The 1,723-nt window shown below is 31.8% G+C and overlaps 1 protein-coding gene across 1 annotated transcript; it reads left to right on the top strand.

Annotated features, from left to right (window-relative positions):
* Positions 1–34: 34 nt before the first annotated feature.
* On the top strand, positions 35–1,567 carry LOC111381410 (alpha,alpha-trehalose-phosphate synthase [UDP-forming] 1-like; the record flags this gene model as incomplete). The annotated part of the gene is made up of 3 exons (XM_023005185.1): positions 35–410; positions 1,095–1,143; positions 1,467–1,567. Coding segments are annotated over exons 1-3 (381 nt in total), but the record flags the coding sequence as incomplete, so codon positions are not given.
* Between the last annotated feature and the right edge of the window lie 156 nt (positions 1,568–1,723).

Raw genomic sequence — 1,723 nt, 5'->3', positions numbered from 1 at the left:
ATGTTTCCTCATCCTCAGTTCAACTTTACTTATGTTGGGGATCCTCATCACTGTCATCTTCATCATCTTCCGGAAGCAAAAGAGAAAATCATGAGTAAAATTCGTCGATGATTCATTCATCATTTGTTGTCTGCATAACAACATTAAAGGTCGCTGATGAATGATTAAATAAAATTTTAATGAATAATTTATTGCGGTTAGATTTTGTTTTAATGCTAATTTTTACCTTCTTTATCCCTTTCACTATCTCACTCACAGACAAAAAACACAAAATATATGTTATATGTCAGACCAGTAACTTTTACCATATGTTTTTGGCAGATCAAAAGCTTTCATGCGAAGTTCATGAAATTGTTGGAAGGATAAATGGAAGATTTGGAACTCTTACAACTGTTCCAATACATCATTTAGTCAGTGCCCATGCCTCAATAATTTGAATTGTAGCCATTGTTTGAGCCCCATTTTGGGGGAAGAATATATTTTGAATAGTAGATTGATGTCGAATGTGTGGTTAAAAATTAAGGAAAAGATTTAGATTTGTGTGTAATCTTATTTTATTGAAGAATGTATGGTTGAAAATGAGTTTTGAAAGAATGAATTTTTAGAAGAATGGAACTCAAAACAAGGGCATAATAGACTTTTTTGCATGTTGATATTAAGAGTTAAAATTTTATTTTGATATTATTGCTACATTGGTTCCTTTGAAAAAATGTTGTCAATATGTGAAGGTCTTGATTGGAAAAACTCTACATTGTCTCTAGTATTTTCCAATAGTTCAAACTCAAACTTCTTAATTTTTGTTAGTTCTGCACTTTGTTATTTGCAAACAGCAAGCTATAGCCTAAACGTGCTATTATAAGCATTATAAATGTCCTAAATTTGGTTTCTCTAGTCTGACAAAACTTCGCACGTGGAGTTAGTAATTTTTCAGTTGGTTGTCCCTAAAAAAAGTCACATGTAAATAATTACAACTCCATACATTATACATAGATCTTTGCAAAAAAAATTAGAAAGAGTATGTTTTGTAAATTTCGTTTCTTTATTTAAATATTGCACTATCATCTACTAATAGCTGATGCACTTTCTTATTTCAGGACCGTTCGCTCGATTTCCATGCATTATGTGCACTATATGCTGTAACTGGTATACCTTTTCTCACCATTGGTCTTGGACATCTCTTTTCATACGTTAACATTTGTCCAGATATTTTAAAGACATTGTCATTCTATGAAAGAAGTGACATCTTGTTGCTAAAATAAGATTGAACAGTTTAGTTATTGATGCAATAAAATGTTAAAATGGAAAACATCATCAATAGCAATGCTGAATTGACTAGGAACTTTTCCCATCTTGCCTCTTAGAATTGTCATTCTTCTAACATATCATATTTTGACCACAGAACTTATTAATTTGCACCATTAACTTTTATTTGATTATTTTCTTCCTGTTGAACTTCTCTCTTTTAGATGTTGCTCTGGTTACATCTTTAAGGGATGGAATGAATCTCGTGAGCTATGAGTTTGTGGCCTGCCAAGCTTCAAAGAAAGGGGTGCTTATCCTAAGTGAGGTAACTACTTAACCTTCCTTCTAACAAGTTGTTAATTATTCTTGTGTTCTAAGATCAAATAGGTTACTTCACTTTTCTTTTAGTTTATTATTACTGCTTCCATTTTATTCTGTGGATGACCCCCAAGAAATTTGTGTATGGTTTTCCCAGCCAAAT

This window comes from Olea europaea, unplaced genomic scaffold (genome assembly GCF_002742605.1).
Source record: "Olea europaea var. sylvestris unplaced genomic scaffold, O_europaea_v1 scaffold23006, whole genome shotgun sequence".
NCBI lineage: Eukaryota > Viridiplantae > Streptophyta > Magnoliopsida > Lamiales > Oleaceae > Olea > Olea europaea.
This window is presented reverse-complemented; position numbering and strand designations above follow the sequence as displayed.